Raw genomic sequence first — 16,534 nt, 5'->3', positions numbered from 1 at the left:
TCTTAGAGGTGACTAATTTGATCTTATAAAAATTTTTCACCGACCATCAGAGTAAATTGAAAAACGCATATAGTCTTGGCGGACATCCTAACATCATAAAATTTTCAAACTCTTCGGGTTTAATGTCTTGAGTGAGATTTGAAGCTTTATTACCTAGGAAACTCATCCCACTTCTTACCATTGCACTATAGATTAATGTTACGAAGCATTGATGTGAGTGAGGACAACGACACTTGGCTATCTACCCCTGAGACATAGTTGAGTTGATTACAACGGAGCAAACTTGCTGAAGTGGGGGCAATGGACATGCTTTCCCCCGTCGTGACCAACTGCAAAGTTACCTTCTCACAGATGGGCTATGGGGGATGGACACCTTTTACTGAAGAAGAGTGAGAACGGCAACATCTACATGAAAGGTCATACATGAGGTATTGCAAATGAGATAAAAGTTCTAAGACATGTTCATACAATTTAAGCACATGAATCAATTATCATCTGAGTCAAAGCTTCTTGGTTTCGACAAAGAGACAATAGGTCTGTATGTTGTTGTGTGTCCATGTGCAACCAGGGTGCCATGAAGCTTATTCATACCAGGAACATTATTTAGATTTATCATGTGCCTTGTTATAGAGAAGTTGGATTTATTCTCACTGTTTTTGCAGAATGGCCAGTGCAGTGAGAAAGCTATGACCACTGAATTCAGAGTAGCAATTAAGGATTGAACATGAATCATCTTATTCAATGAGGAACATAGAAGTTACCGTCGATAACTTACACAAACCGACACTCCGCTATTTCTGCCAAACTTGTTTCTCGATCGTTTGGCAGGAAAGGAATCAAAATTTTTCTTAAAGCCAATTTGCAAAAGCACAAGTTATCTTCTGTTGCCAGGCAACACTAATTCTTCTATGGTGCTACAGGCACTCTAGAGCAAAAGCATTTGCAGGCATTCACCATAGGCAAGCTTTGCTTTGTTATTGCAAATTCAGCATACTTGTTAACATACTTAAACTCACTCTAGCCTGGTGTAACTCCTCGCATTGAGACGATGATTATGAGGCTACTTCCATCGTCTGCTTCAAATGTCGGCGGTCTATCATTATAGTAAAAGAATAATCAATGAGTAAGGGTTCTTTCTTTTTCCTGCGCATGATTTTAACTTTCATAATGTATGGAAGGATTGCATCTTCATTCTAAATATACTGCTAAAAAACAACAAGAGGCACAGAGAAGTAAGGCGAGTTAGTTTAACTCATGTAGCTCTTGTAAATCAAGTATGAGTTCTGTTCATAAAATTTTGATTTTTCATGTTTCATAAACACATGGACATGAAAGTTTTGTAGTTCTTTTCTATCTGATATTGATGAAGATACCACTGATGAGAAATAATAGGCAGTTGAAATGAAAGGCAACTCCTGATGTTTTATATGGTTGCTATGTGTCTCTAGGACTAAGAAAAAGTTTGATAAGTTGACTCACCATACTTTAAAGATTAGACTATTGAAAAAAATCAAGAGATAAATTAAGAGATTAAAGAAAATTAAAATGATATATAATAATAAGATAGGTATTGTGAATAATAGGAAAGATCACATAGAAAATATTACTAATAAGAAGCAATTAAGATAGAATCTACTTATCAGATGTTTTTTTGCCACTAACTTTTCTCTCCTTGTAAGAATTTTGTTTGGAATTCCTTTTGTCCTAAGTGAAACTCACAGTTTGGCTTATTCTGAATGACAAAGTAAACACCAATGAGAGACAAATGTAGAAGAGAATTCTAAAACTCCTTTGAATGTGCATTATGAGGTAGATGTATGGACGCTAGAGATCATCTATTTAAGCATTGTGTTGCAAAAAAAAAAAAAAGGTTGGAACTTACTCAGCTATGTATGTCATTGTTGGAGGAAATATTAGTTACGAAGATTAATTTTCAGCAATCCCCACATAAATAAAAATTACAAGTTTTAAAAAATCGAGTTACAGCAGAAACTATTGTATCTGGAGAGTTAAGTTGTAGCTTTAAGTCTTTTGTAGTGTAATATGATCAGATTTATTTGGTTTTGAACTATTGTTATTAGTGTAAGCCAAGACAATTATACTTGCACAATTGCCCTTAAGCTTTTCTACCAGAGCTCCATCGTGTTTGTTTTGGTCTTAGATGACACTTGGAAATTCACAAGTGCTTTTTATTTGAAGCGGCTTTTATTTTGCACTTATTTAGGTGATCTCTTATATAGAATATCCTTCAATACTTCATCTTTCCATCAGTAATACGATATAAGAATCATAGTATTTGCTCAATTCTACCCATTTATAGGTTGCACATTAACTGTCATGGAATGAGTTAAAGTAATACCCATAGATGTCTTCAATCTTCTAACATAGTTGTCCCTTTTGAACCATAATCTTCGAATCTCTAGTCAAAATAGTAGATTACATATATTAGGTTTTAGATCTATTCCCTTAAACATGCAGTAAGCCTTTAGTAAGTAGATCAACTTTACATAGCCGATGGAAAAAACATCACAAAGATACTTAATGGTATTATGTCTTCAACGAATATGCCAAGAGTAACTATTGTAGTGTATTATAACTGTTAGCATAAATTTTGTTTAACTTGGTATGTCCTCCAGAAAGTTATGGAGTCATTCTGCTTCTTTAGTTGTATTTAAAACTATGGATTCGGACTCCATAATAGACCAAGCTACACAAGTTTGTTTCGAGGACTTCAAGATTGTTGCTCCTCATGATATTGTGTGTCATTTCCTTCATGAGTTAGTATTAAGTTCTTTTTCTCAAATAAGTGTATAGTTGTATTTTCTATATGCTACTTTGTTAAAATTCACTTAATATCATAGAAATACAAAATTGAAACCTTGATCCTTAGAAGTGCTACAAGTGATTAAACCTTGATCATTTAGTTGAAAATACAATTAGTCTCAAGCAAGCTCAAGGATTGAGCATTGTGAATATTGCCTTAATAAAAGAGGGAGAAACTAAAACCATTATAAAAAATGCTAAAAGTTTTACTATTTTTGAATGTACGTCAAAGGGGGAGAAGTGAGAGGGTTAACTTAGGAATAGAAGTCTAAGTTAAGAGGAAAGTTATAATTAGCCCAAGAAGCAGAAGTTAATCGCAAGCTCAAATAATCCTCTACGAGAGAAGTCAGTCAATCTAAAAATTAGGAGTGGTTGGAAGCGATCATTTAAATCAGTTGAAAATTAAAACTTTTTAAAATTGAAAAATGTTTTGAAACATTTTAGAATATATCGAAACATATTGCTACACATGAAAATCGATTTTTATAACTTAAACGGTGGATTGTCAAACATAAGAAAGAGAGATAGTTGGTGCGCTCATGCTCATGTTCGAGCAAAGGTTTAGGGTAGGATAATATTGTGATTACTAATATAGTGTCTAAAATGTGCAGGTGTAAGATCCTTGACATTGATATTACATATGTAATGAAGAAAGTCCAAGTAGGTCGAGGATTAGATACTTATCAAGAGAAAGTCCAAGTAGATCAAGGGCTAAATGTTTGACAAGTGAAAATCCAAGTGGGTTAAGGACCGGATACTTTGCAAATTGAACTCTCGATAGGTCAAGGATAACCAGATGTTTGGGAAATTGAAGTCTCGCCAAGTCGAGGATGATCAGATGCTTGTAGACAAGGAAGTCTCGGTGACAAGGTCTCTTGGCATCGAAGGCCCAAAAACAAGGCTCCTTAGCACATGAAGTCTTAAAGGTGAAACCTCTTAGCAAGGTAACCTCTAATGAAGTTGAGAAGTTATTTAAAGGGTTGCCAGTGGAACTAGACTTACTCGAGGACTTGACCTTAAAAGTGGTATGAGTCGATGATCTAATCAACTAAAGGTGGTTTTCAGTTGATTAGAACTTGAGTCTACAAGTTGATCGATGTAGGTCAATTGAGAAAGACAACAGAATGTATTTGTGCATCTTTAATTAGAGGGCAGTTAACTAGCAGTTGATTGACCTCAATCCATTGATCAACTAATGCAACATTAGTCAACTAATGAACCATCAAAAACAGTTATAATTGCTGTTGTTCTACTACAACGGTTAGATGGTGTAAATGTTTATGTTGATCAGTTGACTAATAGCAGATTGAGCCGATTGATGAGCCAACGGAAATGGTTATAAATGACATCATTCTGGTAAAACGATTTGATGGTCTATTTCTATTGATCATTAGAGTCAATTGGCTAAAGCTACTGTTACAACATAGAAAGTTGATGTGTACAACTCAATTGAAAGAAGCATACAATCGATTGAATTTGCACTAGGAAACAAAATATTAACTAAAAAAGAAGGCTGATTTATTAGCCTATAAATACTGAAAGTGCTCATGTTGTCTCTGTGTTAGTAATCTTGTGTTTTATTTTATTCTATCTTGTAATTCTCTTTGTGCTTAAGTTTATTTGTAAAAAAGATTGTAAGAGGTTTCTCCACCTCCGAAAGATGTGTGAGAAGGAGAAAGGATAGTGGATTTTGTAGAGTGACTTACCAAAAGTCATAGGTTGTAGAGTAAGAGACGAAGGTTCTAAACCACATTAAACCTTTGTATTTATGAGGTCTATTTGTGTCTTTTCTTTATATATTAATGTTTTTTGTTGTATACTATCTTGATTATATACATAAAAGAGCAAAGTAAAAGCGACAGGCTATTCATTCCCCTTCTAGCCTCAACTCTTGATCCAACACAATGGACTTCAATGGATACTTATTTAATGTCAAGGAACCTTGAGGTGGGCGCATTGGAAGATCTTTTTCCGCAATAGAATTGAATGAAGTCAAGTACATAGATGTTGAAAAGCAAGAAAAGTAAACCAAAAGAAAAGGGTCACATTTATAGCTCTAAAAGAAGAAAAACTCATTATCATCTTCATCATCATCATCAAAAAGTGATGAGGAATCATAAGTACTCACGTGGTGAAGAAGACATTCAAAAAGAATAGGAACTTGAGTAGAAGTGAGATCAAAATGATACTCAAGGGCAAAATAAGTAAGAAAAAAGAGGTGCTTAGATGCTTTAAATATGACCAACAAGGGTACAACAGGGGCAATTGCCTAAAATTGAAGAAAGTTCAAGAAAATAGAAAGAAGAAGTACTACCAGAGGAGAAGAAGAAGAAACACCTTTCTTTGTGGCCAATATAAGACCATACATCGACATCTAAAGAAGAAAGAGCAGCTTGATACACGAAACTCCCGCTAATGTGGGGTCTAGGAAAGCATCTATTGTACGCAACCTTATCCTACTTTACAAGAGGATGTTTCCGAGACATCTAAAGAAGAATGTAAGCAAAAAACCCAAGAAGCAAATATCTAGCACTTATGGCACTAGATGATGGTGTCTCTTCAAATGACAAACGTGGTTCTAGCACAAAGTAAGGTGGAGCATTGCACAACACCAATACAGAGGTCAACTCTCCACTTGTTGATAAATTATTAAATACAAAACCTTTAGAAAAGGTTAAGTGAAAAATATGCATTTAAAGAAATTAGTTAAAAATATCCAATCAACTAAATTGGTCCAATCAATTGGGGAGTCGACTGCATCATTCAGTCGAGTGTGGGGTCAACCGAACATGAGGTGAATAAACCAAAGTTTTAGCCAACTAATGGTATACTTACATAGAAATCAACTAATGATATACTTACATAGAAATTTTTTTTTATGCATTTAATATTTCGATCATTTGAGGATCTTCTTCAAATGCATTAGAGGCATGTAACTACTCAACAAGGTACAATCTCTTAATGTAGAACATCTTCTGATATCACCACTTTAAGTCAATTGCAAAGAATTTCTTTAGTTTCTCTTTAATAAGAATATAACCTACGATAGTTGCGACAGTAAATATCATCTTAAAATTGTTAGACGGAATTTGCAAAAATAGATTTAACTGGTTTGGGTCCAGTCGATCACTTGGTTGAAAAGTTAGCGGCTTGAATCGATGGAGCATTAGTATGGATGTGTGAATTGTGTCCCTTTAAATTCTCAACACATCCCTTTAGATTATCAAGGAAGTTGGATTGACTCACCACTTTTCGATGGTTGTCACAACTCTATTGTCAATTGTCAAAATACCCCTTCAGGTATGTAGACTTACATCTTCTGACATCATCATCAACAACTTAATATGGTAGACTTACATCTTCTGGCATCGTCATCAACAACTTAATATTGTAGATAATCGAATCACCTCTTTGGATGTTAACACACTTTTCGAGTAGGTTTATCCCTTCTGATAAAAGATTTAAGGTCAAGGCAAGGGTTGGACCTTTTCTCTTTCAGACAATATTATTTGTCTATGTGCCTACTATTTATTGACTAGCATCTCCCAATATACAATGACCTTCGACTCAAAATAGAAGCACTCAATTTTGAGTCTTGAAAAACTTTCAAAGCTTTGAAACTCTTTTGAAGAGAAGACAGAAGAGCTCAAGAGGAGAATCCAACTTCATCTAAAATGATCCGAGGCAAAGGAGTGAGGATTTATTTTTAAGGGTGAAGAGAGGCCCCATAATGGTGGAAAAGCATTTTTAGAGTCGTTTTTGTAAAAAAAAAAAAATTTAAATCATCATTAATAGGGATGCATAGGACCTAAGGTAGTGTTCTACTTTGGTTGACACGTACACATGAGTTCGAATCGACTAAACATACGAACAATGTCCGTTATTCTATTTCACCCCTATAGTTTTGAGTTTCAATAATTTATCAAAACAAGTCATTTCTCAATTACTCAACCGTCAGACGATGTCATCTTTCACCCTTAAAGTCTTTACTTATATGGCTTTGGTCTATTTGGTTTACAAAAATAATCTACTATTCACCCAAATGTGCAGAAGGAAGCTGTTTTTCACAGATTGAAACATTTTTTTCTAGGATTGGCTGGTTTTGTCTCAACCCAAACTTCTCTCAGTGCTAAGCTTGGAGCATTGAGATCTGCATTATGTATTGACAAGGATCTACACAAATGAAGTGGATAATTTGCTTGCTTCCTTGCATCCTATATTGCTGCAGTTTTGTAATCAGTATGGATTAACTTTCAACCAGTTAGTTTCCTCTCAGTTTCTTCGCACTCGTGTTCTAGACTCTGTAAGTTATATCTCTAATTTTCAGTATGCACCAAGAGTTGTACCTTCTTGCCCACTTCTAAAAAAACAATATGCGACGTTATGTGTTAACAAAAACCTAAAGTGCCAATCCTCAACCAGTTCTTGCCAGTCAAGAGAACAATAATGGGTGCACCCATAAATTAGTATAGTCACTGCTATACACAATTACTTCTTGATTCAACATTGTCATTGAGTGAGCACGTAAAGAAGTATAGAGCATGAATAGGGCCTTAAGAATTTATGGGCCCGGGACAAGACAACAGACAAAACTTATGCATCCTAACCAATTTTTCCCATAGAGAGATAGTCACCATGAAAAGCCAATGTGGCAACGCCCACCTAATTCAGATAGTCCTGAAGCCACAGCCCCATCTTGAATTTGCAAATGTCTAATGAACACAAAGATAGAGTTAATTGTGTAAATGCTAGCCAAGTCAAAATAAAGTAATTTAATAGACGGCAATAGCATCATGTAACAAGATAGAGAACTGGCATGAAGAAGTTTGAAGCCAAAAGAGTCAGGATCATGATTAGAAAACATCACCTACATAACCATATTTGTGTTCCTGGATGCTTGAGGAAGATGTTTCACAAAGATTGAACATGTGAAACCTGGAATTCATCTTTATTATTAATGAACTGTCCAGAGAATAGGAAATTAAAATTAACAGAACACATATGCCATTTCACTCTATTAGCTAAGTTTCCCAGGTTAAATATTCAACGTGCCTACCATACTAATTTCCCCCCTATTGATCAGTAAGCTTGGTTTACTCATTAGACCTAAATTTGATGTGTTAGAATAGACCTAATAGGCACAGGGACCATACACAAGAAGGCTTACTCGAAACAAAAGTCTGGCCATCATTTTGACTCCCAAACAATCCCCACAAATTCTTTCAAGCCAACCAATCATAGAAGCAATGCATAGAGAAAGATCACGAATGAGAGCGAAGAAGTGAAAGAGTCGTGATCATATTAGTCGAATTATTATCATCAATCCGATCAAACACCTGGCCCTGTTTACTGCCTGAGATAATTTAATCAGGTAAGAAGAAAATCAATGCTCTGTCGCAGGAGATGAGTTGTCTCGATTGCGCACCTGCTTTGTTCAAAGGAGACGGTATTAGCCTCTCTGTTCGACTGAAGTCCCCGTCCCCGTCCCCGCCGCCGTACAGCCTCCTCAACCTGTCGACGACAGGGCGAAATCCCGCGCGGAGCGGCGCCACCGACGCCACTCGCAGGTGCTCCGCATTGCCCCTCCTCGACGGGTTCAGCGTCATCCGCAGCATCTCCCCTCGTAGAAGCTCACCGACCATCTCCCTCGCTGAAGGCTGCGCCCCCAAGAAGGCAGCCCACTCGTCGGCGGAGCAGCCCATGAGCACCCTCGCGGCCCGGTCGAAGAATACCACCACCAAAACCCTGTCCGCCGTGCCGACGGAGACGAGGATACGATACAGGCGCTTGGAACCGGGATTAGGAGTCCGGCGGCTGCAGAATCGGCACTCGGAGTCGGAATCGGGAAGGGTTCGCTCGCAGATGGAGCAAACACGGTAGAAGAAGGAGCAAGTGTCGACGGCCACAACCGAGCAATAGGGAGGAGTCCACGGCTTCTCCGCCGCCGCCGACGACGCCGCTGCATAGGAGGATGCCATGGGAGCTTCGTGCCCAGCGCATGTCCGGCCTTTGTCGGCTTTTCTCCGATAAAAATAGCAAAATTTTTGAGTCCGTCGGATTTGGCGAATTTTATTTTTTTTAAAAAAAAATAAAATAAAAATAAAAAATTGAAATGGAAAGGATTAATGATTTAAATTTAAAAAAATTCAATTTGATATATTTAAATTTTAATTAAATTTAAAATTTTTTATATTTTGTTATTTTTTGACCTACTCATAAGTTAACCTGTCTAATCTGCAATCCATTTTGGATTGAATTGAATTGGATTGAAAATTTTTCAATTCGTCAAGTTGGTGGATCAACCCGTCCTACCCGATCATAACGGGCTGACTCGTCGCTATGAATTGATCCATTTAACAACTCTAGTTGCATGTGATGTTCCAAAAAAAGGAAGTCCTTTTATAAAAAAAAAGATAGATCTGTTATCTCAACGATCCTCATAGAGTCGGTCCCACGGATATGAAGGGAGATTCATATAGGTACACAGCGTTAGACGCATAATGGGATCGATCCAAACCATCACCTCTTAAAATTGACTCCTAATTATTACGTCAATAATATTATACGTTCACTGTCTGTATTACACTCTAAGAGTGAGGAAGTCCTTTTATAGAAATCATGAGAGAAGAATTTTTTTGTTTCTTCATTGAAGGAACGCTAGATAATCTCCTACGTATTAGGGATAGCATCTTAGCCTCGGTGTGAGCATTATGAAGCCTTGGGTGGATACTATGTGGAAGAGCTACCTCTAATCAAGTCACGCTTTCACACTATAAATGTTGGTACATTGAAGGCTGCCCTTGAGCATAGTTGAGTTGGTTATGATGAAATGAAATTGTTGAAGTGGACAAAGGTCGAATCTCGACGAAACCAAGGTAATGCCCTTCTCCTTTGTGATCAATTGTAGCTTTTCGATTTACCTCCTCATAGATAATCGTGAGATCAATCATGTGGGACCGTTGGGATAGTGAATTTCACCTTTTTACTGAAGTGGTACATGAAGGCTACCTACTCGGGATGGATAGGAGATGCACTTTCTGTGGTTTAATGGAGGGAGTCGCAAGAACATTTATTCTTCATATGTTAGCCAGCTAGAGAGTTATGGAGCAAAATCCGATGATAGCTGCACATGCACCAGGACATATCCACATATCGATGGATACTCTGGGTCTTCAAGCAACAGTACTACTAAGGAACTAGTAGCTTAACAAAGGCATGCCACCTTATCATGTCGGTCATGATTCATTATGTGTGGATCGTAACATATTTGAGGGTGTGAGTATTGATATAGAGAGGATCTTAAAAAAAATACAAGTGCATGTATATAAGATCTTGATATCTATTCAGGTTTGATATTTCATCAGACATGAATAACCATCCTTTATCGGCATTATACATTTTGACTCGCTATATATACATTTATCTTTCATTAAAGTAAAAGAAAAGAAAGATAGTGATAGAGATCACATACGAGTTTCAGAATTTGAATTGTAATATGTACGAATATATTATATTTTAAATTTATTTAATAGATAAATTAATCTAAACAATTGAATTATTAAAAACATTGAAAGAAAGACAAATGATTATACAAATGCACTTGAGATTTAAGAAGGTACTCGATCGCATGGAATCATAGAAGAAATAATATATTGGAATATACTTTAAATGCACTAAATGAATTCACGAGAACTCCACAGTGATTTTTAATTGTAAGTCAATAATATAGTTGCATGAAGTCAAGCACATTGATGATATGAAGCAAAAGAGGCAACTGAAAAAGAAAAAGGGTCGCGCTTGGTAGTCATCATCCATCAATATCGTATCATCATCAGTTTCGGGGTTATGATTGGATGTTAAAGAGATGAGACGGACTTCCTAAACAATAAGAGTTTAAATCTCATCCAAAACATATTATACTTGAGAAATTTAAAAAATTTATGACTTTGAACTGTTCATTAGGATCATCTGCGCTTTTTAATTTACTCTGATGGTCAATGAAAACTTTTGTAAAGTCAGACTGATCACATTCAAAATTAGTTGAATCATAAGAACCGATAAAACGGACTCCTTAGGGAATAAGACTTTAAATATCACCTAAGATACATTACACTTGAGGAGTTTAAAAAATTTATGACTTTGAACCGTTCGTCAAGACTATCTGCGCTTTTTAATTTACTTTAATGGTCAGTGAAAACTTTTGTAAAGCCAAACCAATCACATCCAAAATTAGTTGAATCGTAAGAATTAGATATCTGAATTATAAAAAAAAAAATATATCATATCATCATAGTGAAGAGTGATGAAGAATCATAGTAACTCGCATGGTAAATATAGCCTAGAAAAATAGAAAATTGGACGAATGAGATTAAGAAGATTCAATGGCATAAGAATAAGGAAGAAATTTTGATGCTATAGGTGATTAGTTCACCATTTTAATATTTATGCAAAGTAATATAGGGGGGATATGCATATCTCACATAGGACGGATGATGACCTATAACTTATGCACATCCTTATATCTCTAGTATGCACTATGAGAACATTTCTAATTGGGAACATCCCTGATCCACACTCTAATATTTCTTATGAAATCATCCTCGATCGAGAACCAAATACGTCATGATAGAGAGAGGATGTGCTACAACAGGAAACAATTGGATTATAGAGCTTGAAAACCCTTCTTTTGCCTCAGGGCGTAGTTAAGTTAGTTCTCAAAGTGGTAGATTTGTAGACAATGATCGATTCGCGGAGTTAACAACCATAGAATGCTCTACCACTTGAGTTTGGTATTTGATTTATCTCTCTTTATCTCCCACTTGTATGGGACCAACGATGAGGGACATTTGGAATGAGCGAAATCATCTTTTTTGCAAAATTAAAAACCCTTTTTTTTTATATATAATCTAGGTATTCAGTTCTTATGATCCAACTAATCTTAAAAATGACTGACTCGACACATGAAATTTTTTCACATGCTATCAAGATAAATTCAGATCCCACCTACTATCAAAATAAATTCGAAAGTGCTTGCGGCTTTGCGTCTAACAGCCAAAGTCTTAAAATTTTCATCTCGCTAGAGTAAAATATTACAGTACACCATAACTAAAATTCAAAGCATAAATACACTTTACCGCGATTGCTAAGCACATTCAAACCCCCTTCCTTCCTGTAAGTAGAGGAAGGGGGTCTAGTTATGCCTAAGGAAGGCATAACCATCACAAATATTTGAATAGAAATATAAATTGCTTTTAAAAATAAATCGGACTTTGTTGAAATAGTTTAAAATTAGAAGGGGTTAGTGAGAAAAAGATCAAACAAGGCAGGGCAGGGCACGTATGAATAAAGTTTGCAAAGTTCGGACCTTTCTCGTGCTGTTCTTTCGATGAAAGGAAGAAGGTCCGTCGTCGGATGGTGGAGAAAAGATGAAGTTTTGCAAGCGATACGAGGAGTACATGCGGGGGAGGGAGGAGGGGCTGCCCTCCGTCGGACTCAAGGAGTTGAAGAAGATCCTCAAGAGATGTAGGAGAGAATTCCACTCCCGGCAAGACGGCGAAGGTGGCGCCCCATGCCCTGATAATTGTGCAGGTATTATCCTCTGATCAATCCCTTTCTAGATAAGATCTCAGGTTCTTCTGGGGAGAACAGACCTTATTATTTAACTTTTTTTCTTTAACCTTTGTGCGTGTTCTGAAACAGATAAAGGCCTAGTTTTTGCTGTCTTTTTCATCGCTTCCAGTTTTTTCTTTCCCTATCGTGAGTTAAGAATTGAAATTGTGATGACATCGAATTTGTTGCTTTCTGGGTTTCACATACTTTTGCCTATTGTTCATGTTGGATATTGAAGAATAAATTATTTGCTTTTGTTTTGAACGGAACCTTATTCATTTATATACCACAATAAATCTACTAGAAAAAACCTTTCTCCAACGTCTAGGAGAGGAGACAAAATAGTGAAAAGTTTTTCTTTGGCTATTCTTCACAATCAAAATGATTGTCCCACTGTAAGGAATCCCATATTTGTTTAATAACATGAAGAGTGTAGTTGAAAAACAATTCTATTGACAATCTAGTTTAGTAGCTTTGCCTCAGAACTGTGAATTTTCTCCTATCATAATATGTTAGATTACTTGATTCTTGTTTCAGAAAAGAATTATTGGTTTTATCTCTGCTTCATTTATCTATTTGAAGGCAATTCTCAATCCAAACTTCAATGGAAAAGGACACATGTCCATGATAATATTTAAGTACAAGTGTTAAAGCTATCGGAAGTTTAACAATGAGTTCTAGATTTACATCAAGTGTCAACCCTAAGCATCCATCTTTTTGCATCAGTATTAGTTGAACATAACAACTATATCTAAGATAAGCCTCCATGGTGTTATTGTTTTGAGACTGAAAATAGATTAAACTTAAAGCTTCAATTGTGAATAAAACTGAAATCTAATTAAAGAGCTAAATTTGAATACATGAAATGTAATTTCAATAATAAGGCATGAGAATAATAATATTAATAAACAAGAAAACTATGATGTTTTGGATTTACATTGATGAAGATAAAACTAATATGATTAAGAGAGGGGTAGCTAGAATTGGAGAGATGCTTTTACAGTTTTAGATAATCATCCTGAGTTCCTTTTGCTAAAAGAAAAATGTATGACGTTGTAATATGATTTTCCATAAACTATGGATCAAATTGCTATGCTGTTAGAGAACAACAGATATGAGTTAATCTAACAAATATGAGAATGCTTAAGATGAATTTGTGATGATAGCAAAAGAAGAAAAAAAATGAAAAATAGTCACTATTCCAAGACAAGTAGACATATCTATGATAGATGATAAAATAAGATGAGGATTAAGATTCTTTGAACATGTTCAAAGATGACAAATAAATTTTAGAATTAGATAAGTTGAATTGTTAATATGAGGTAGAGAAACCCAAAAATTTCTAGTCAATATATTTAAAAGTGATTTAGGAGACTTGAATATTATTTGCCTTGCATATAGTTCATCCATGTAGCCAGCCCCAAATAGTGGGACTAAAATGGCTTGATGATAATAGTGGGATTGAAACGGCTTGAGGATAATGATGAAGCCATATCCCATAATTAACTAGACAAGCACCATTAACTCAGATGTACCTTTTAATACAAAGATCCCTAGGAGTTCCTTTTCCCTTTAAATGTAATTTACTACTATGACAAAGTATTCAAGAGCTTCAATCTTTTGCTTTTGACAATAAATGAAAGTTTGTAGAATTATATCTGGTTATTCTACATATTTTGGGCTGATTCTAGGTGCGTATTTTAACATGTAATAATATAGTTCTTCCAAATATGCACTTTTCTTCTGGTGTTTTCCTTTTTTGATTTTGTGGTTTCATGTTGTTTGTAGTGGCAGTTTCCACCCCTCCCTATTGAATGAAATGGCAGTTTTGTTGGTATTAATCAATGATATACTTCTTCCTCCGAATGTACAATATGCACTTTTCTTCTGGGTTTCTCTTTTTTTCTGATTTTGCACTATCATGTTGTAGTTTGTGATGGCTCTTTCTTCTCCTCCCTATTGAATGAGATGTCAGCTGTTGTTGGTTGTTTTAATCAACGAGCACAAAAGTTGCTTGAATTGCATTTAGCATCAGGCTTTAAGAAGTATATTATGTGGTTTAGAGGTAAGTCTCTGCAGAGCCACGGAGAACTGATGCAAGAAGGGAAGGACCTAGTTGCTTATGGTATCATAAACTCCATTGCCATGAGGAAGATATTAAAAAAATATGACAAGGTATGTGACATCAGGCATCATGCAAATTTTATACATTTTCTTTGTCCATTAATAGAATTCACCACAATCTATTATGAGTGCTTCCAACTTTCTCATCTGCAAATGAAATATTCACTTGCAATTTAAGTGCAGAGAAATTTTGCCTAAATCAAAGATTTTCCCTTTTAGATTCATTTCTCAAGGCAAGGGCAGGCATTCAGATCTAAAGCTCCAAGCATGCATATTGAAATCCTTCAATCGCCATGGCTCTGTGAACTGATGGCCTGTTACATTAACCTGAGGCGAAGTACAGATAAGAACAAGTCTATGGTTGAGTTATTTCATGACTGCTTTCTTACTTTTGATGATGAGGGTAAACCAGCACTGTCTTGTGGACTCTTTGACTCTATGAAGATTGAAATTGATTTGACATGTTCAATTTGTTTGGTGAGTTGGTTGCTCTTTACGAGTTCTTTTGTAAGACATGTACTTTCATATTTATATCGAAAGCTGTCATGCTTGAGTGTTGCTCGGTGCATCGCCAAACTAGTTTCAGTTCAATTTTAGAAATTGCTCGATCATTATTTTCCTGATATAACTTGTCTTTCGTAGGAGACTGTCTTTGACCCCGTTGCTCTCACATGTGGCCATCTTCTATGTTACATGTGTTGTTGTTCTGCTGCATCAGTGACAATAGTTGATGGCTTAAAGGCTGCAAACCATAAAGCAAAATGTCCTCTTTGTCGACAGGTACACATTACTCCGAATTCTCCTATTCGATATCGTTATATATATAGTAGAAAACCGAATTACATAACGAATGCTGTTCGGCTGATGAATTTCAGGAAGGAGTATATGAAGATGCAGTGCACTTGAATGAGTTGAATATCTTGTTAAGCCACAGGTATATTTCAGAAACATGGCCTTGTTCTCCAATTGCTTTGCTGCTGGAGATTTTCCCCTAATTTGTATGTCAAACAGTTGTCGCGACTACTGGCAGAAGCGGCTTCAGATTGAAAGAGTCGAGCGAGTTCGTCAGACAAAGAAACACTGGGAATCAGTGAGACGGGATTTCCTTGGTTTCCAATGATTAAAACATTGTTTGTCAGTCAGTGATCAAATTGCTTTGGTGGAATAATTCTTGTTCAAACTCTTCTTTCCTTCTTGTTTATAGTTGTAAGTTTTCGTAACCAAATGATTCACATGAAGTCCTCGTAGGTCAAAGAATAATGTAAATGATCCTGCTGTGAAATTGTCTAAAGTGTATGCTTGAATTTTTAAGATGTATTGCTATTGAAAGCTACAACGCATTGTAAGATATTTTTCTCTAATGGTATGAAAAATTAATGAACACTAAATGTCTTTGGTTTTTTTTATGATTTCACAAACTCATTCCAGGATTAGTTCGATTAATTAAAACAAAACAAAATGCAGTGGAAAAAAAATGAAAAACACAAACTAAACACTTGGATTTAACATGATTTGGCAGCCTTAACTTCTACTACACTACCTATCAATTGTTCAGAAGCACTTTGGGGTTTATAATGCAGCACAAAGAAAGTGAAAGAAACTTGCAATAAAGTTCTGGAATGCTTGCAAATTTTCTGAGAACATTATCTTTCAATCTCAATTCATCTTCCTCTTTTATAGTAGAAGTTGTAGTTAACCACAACAAAGGAGGACATTGTCTTAGTTTTGCCAAGATTCGAGTTGTTGTCCACTTCTGTAATTCTATTCCGTCGTAATCAACTCAACTATGCCTTGGAATTATAGTTGCTAATCTCAATTGTTACCATTGTTGCCCAATGCCCAACAATCGACTGCCTAGTTACCTCCGGTCGACTTGTCACAATAGTCTTCAACAAATCAGATCATTGCGAATCAGATCAATAGCTTTTGACAATTCTGTAGCAACAGTAGACTGATCCATTCTATTTGCTGGCCAACC

The 16,534-nt window shown here is 35.8% G+C and overlaps 2 protein-coding genes across 2 annotated transcripts; one reads left to right on the top strand and one right to left on the bottom strand.

Annotated features, from left to right (window-relative positions):
• Positions 1–8,135: 8,135 nt before the first annotated feature.
• Positions 8,136–8,805, bottom strand: LOC141815822 (uncharacterized). The gene has a single exon (XM_074703699.1). It carries the CDS (start codon positions 8,799–8,801, stop codon positions 8,187–8,189), a length of 615 nt encoding a protein of 204 aa, XP_074559800.1. The 5' UTR covers positions 8,802–8,805; the 3' UTR covers positions 8,136–8,186.
• A 3,386-nt stretch (positions 8,806–12,191) lies between these two features.
• On the top strand, positions 12,192–15,899 carry LOC141821906 (putative E3 ubiquitin-protein ligase BAH1-like 1). Its single transcript, XM_074709285.1, has 6 exons — positions 12,192–12,411; positions 14,363–14,607; positions 14,776–15,033; positions 15,199–15,336; positions 15,432–15,490; positions 15,568–15,899. Exons 1-6 carry the CDS (start codon positions 12,249–12,251, stop codon positions 15,674–15,676), a joined length of 972 nt encoding a protein of 323 aa, XP_074565386.1. The 5' UTR covers positions 12,192–12,248; the 3' UTR covers positions 15,677–15,899.
• The last annotated feature ends 635 nt before the right edge of the window (positions 15,900–16,534 follow it).

Source organism: Curcuma longa, chromosome 2 (genome assembly GCF_044706935.1).
Source record: "Curcuma longa cultivar G26 ecotype Majalengka, Jawa Barat chromosome 2, ITB_CL_G26_1.1, whole genome shotgun sequence".
NCBI lineage: Eukaryota > Viridiplantae > Streptophyta > Magnoliopsida > Zingiberales > Zingiberaceae > Curcuma > Curcuma longa.
The sequence above is the reverse complement of the archived record's forward strand: the minus strand, read 5'-3'. Positions and strand labels throughout refer to the sequence as shown.

Bases quoted from the DNA above. Each gene is read 5' to 3' on its own strand.
- LOC141815822 (XM_074703699.1), bottom strand. From the start codon at position 8,801: ATGGCATCCTCCTATGCAGCGGCGTCGTCGGCGGCGGCGGAGAAGCCG.
- LOC141821906 (XM_074709285.1), top strand. From the start codon at position 12,249: ATGAAGTTTTGCAAGCGATACGAGGAGTACATGCGGGGGAGGGAGGAG. The intron at 12,412-14,362 runs GTATTATCCTCT...ATCATGTTGTAG, and splicing joins ATGCCCTGATAATTGTGCAG to TTTGTGATGGCTCTTTCTTC. The intron at 15,491-15,567 runs GTATATTTCAGA...TATGTCAAACAG, and splicing joins AATATCTTGTTAAGCCACAG to TTGTCGCGACTACTGGCAGA.